Raw genomic sequence first — 2,682 nt, forward strand, 5'->3', positions numbered from 1 at the left:
ATTTATCCGCCAAAAAAAAAAAAGAACAGAAATTTTTTTTGTTATTTCTGCACCGCGGTGAACGTGGATTCTACTTCTGATTAATAAATCTTGAAAAAATGTATATCAAAGAATTCTTTTCATTTTTTTCACGACAACACTAGCTATATTTATAAAATATACTTCGGGAAAAAAAACAATAACTGATTCAACACCAAATAAAAATGTGATGATTAAAAGCTCTCGTCATTTGTTACCACGCGACACTCCAATAATTTTTAGAATTACGAACTTTTTTTTCTACAAGATGTGCCCCCATTGAGTTGAAGTTCTAGATATTTACTGCCCAGCTACATTACAGTTATTTGGATTACCGGTGTCAGTGCAGAAGTTTTCATAAATCCTCCTCCAACAATTCACACTCACAAAATTATTTTTTCGTCATTTTACATCCTTAGCAGGATAACATACTACAAAGTTTTTACAAAGAGATAAATATTCATTCATGATATACTCCGCAGTACTAATATACGGTTGAGCCATTGCTCGGAAGTTATGAGTGTAAAAGGTGGATAAGGTATGATTATGAAAGTAAAAATAGTTAATTTATAGATGATGAGATTATAGTCGTTAGATGAACTAGCCATTATCGGCTCAGGATAGGCAGATCATCTCAACCTGAGATGATTATCGTCCCAACCTGAGCCAAGTCCCCGCCTAGACTTGGCCTACCGGCTCAGGTAGAACTGCTCGTCTCCAGTTTAGTGCAAATGTTCATATTTGAATCTTTGTATATCTAGTTTGAGCATTTGCCGTGTCCATTATGGGTGGAGATGAGCAAACTTGCCCATTTACCCACTCACTGTATTTTCGCTTAATTATTGTAAACCGTATAAATTACTAGTTTGAGTATTTGCCGTGTCCATTATGGGTGGAGATGAGCAAACTTGCCCATTTACCCACTCACTGTACTTTCGTTTAATTATTGTAAACCGTATGAATTACTAAAGGCAAAATCTATACAATATTTTCTTCCACAAATCTCAACCCACGACAAAATATTTTTACGGAAATTTGTGGATTCTCGTATTTTTCTTATAAACTAGTGCCCATATAACTGTCATCATCATACCTCCACCGTCACCAGTACCACTCCTAACATCATTACCACCACAACCAACATCATGACCATTAGATCACAACCACCATCAGCAACACCATTTTTACCAGCACCACCACCACAACCACTAGTTCCGCCACCATCGATACCACAACCACCACCAGCAACAACAAAAAAAAAACATATTCACCAACACTGTCCCTACCTCCACTGCCATCGCCGGAACCACCACCACCACCAATAAAGACCCTACCACTACCACCACAACCAGCATCACCACCAGTATCACAACTACTATTGTCGCCACCGCCACCACCACCGCTACCAACATCATTCCTACCTCCACCTTGATCACCACCCCTAATACCATTACTAGCACCGCCATATGCACCCACACCATCTTTACCTTCACCACCACCACCGTCACTGCCACCATCCCCACCCTTACCACCACCAGCATCACAACCAAAATACTGCTACCAACACTATTGTCACCACCACCATCCTTACTTCCACCACCATTACCATAACAACCAGCACCAGCGCTATTGCAACAACCATCACCAATACCAATACACTGCTGCCAACAATGTCTTTGAAATATTTTTTATCTTAGAAATCTTTAATATTGCATATTATTCTATAATAAAGTCCAGTCTAATCTAATATAATGCATGGTTTTCTCTAGATTCCATATTAATCATATGAATTCTAGCAAAATTAAAATACATTATTATTCATATAATCCTAATGGTTTTTCCTAGTTCTTATCCCCTTGCAATTTATAAAATCAATCTACTTTCCAATAATGATGTTTTCTTTACTTATCATATACAAAAGTCAAACGAACTTTGACTATGATTATTATCGTTTTTTATTTGTCTTTTTCTCCATCACTCTTTCCTTTTCATTAAACTAAACCATTGAAAAAACATCACTTGAAAATATTAAGTTGGATATATATTTAACTTTTATTATAGTACACATATCTTTTTATCATTTATCATTTAATTCGGTGATGCAAAGGCGAATTAATCGGCGATTAATCGGTAGACCATCACTATGGAAGATTTTAATATTGAAAAACCTAGGAAAAAGATCCCCAAACCCTGAATATATTGAACAACCAAAAGATATGGACCATATCTTTGAAAAAGATGAAGTGGGATACGTACACCACTCATAACAAGAGACCATTTAAACAAATAAAAATGGACGTGCGAGACATGTATATATATACACACCTCATTTTTATGTCTAGCTACCGTTGAAAAATTAAAGTCTTGAACCTTTTGATGCACACTAGTAGAAGAATGAAGAACCCTTAAAAATATTAAATATAGGGGTTTGCATTCCCGCCATAGGTCACTACCATTCATCTAAAAATCGCAAAAAAAAAAAAAAAAAAAAAAATCAAACCAAATCCCTATTAGATACGTACCAATACTATTACACACCAAAAAATCATCTGATCACGCACCAATACTATTACAGGAGAAAGCAATGGACTGGCAGGGAACAAAAAACTACAAATTTGATCACCTATGGCTCTCTCATCCTCAACTCAGGCAAGTAGTTGAATC

The 2,682-nt window shown here is 36.2% G+C and overlaps 1 protein-coding gene across 1 annotated transcript; it reads right to left on the reverse strand.

Moving 5' to 3' along the window:
• Nucleotides 1-1,105: 1,105 nt before the first annotated feature.
• LOC113350422 (loricrin-like) lies at nt 1,106-1,660 on the reverse strand. Its single transcript, XM_026594560.1, has 3 exons — nt 1,625-1,660; nt 1,305-1,542; nt 1,106-1,134 (listed from the first exon to the last, which is right to left on the reverse strand). The coding sequence occupies exons 1-3, from the start codon at nt 1,658-1,660 to the stop codon at nt 1,106-1,108; spliced, it is 303 nt and encodes a 100-aa protein (XP_026450345.1).
• Nucleotides 1,661-2,682: the final 1,022 nt, after the last annotated feature.

The sequence above is a fragment of the Papaver somniferum genome, chromosome 1 (assembly GCF_003573695.1).
Source record: "Papaver somniferum cultivar HN1 chromosome 1, ASM357369v1, whole genome shotgun sequence".
NCBI lineage: Eukaryota > Viridiplantae > Streptophyta > Magnoliopsida > Ranunculales > Papaveraceae > Papaver > Papaver somniferum.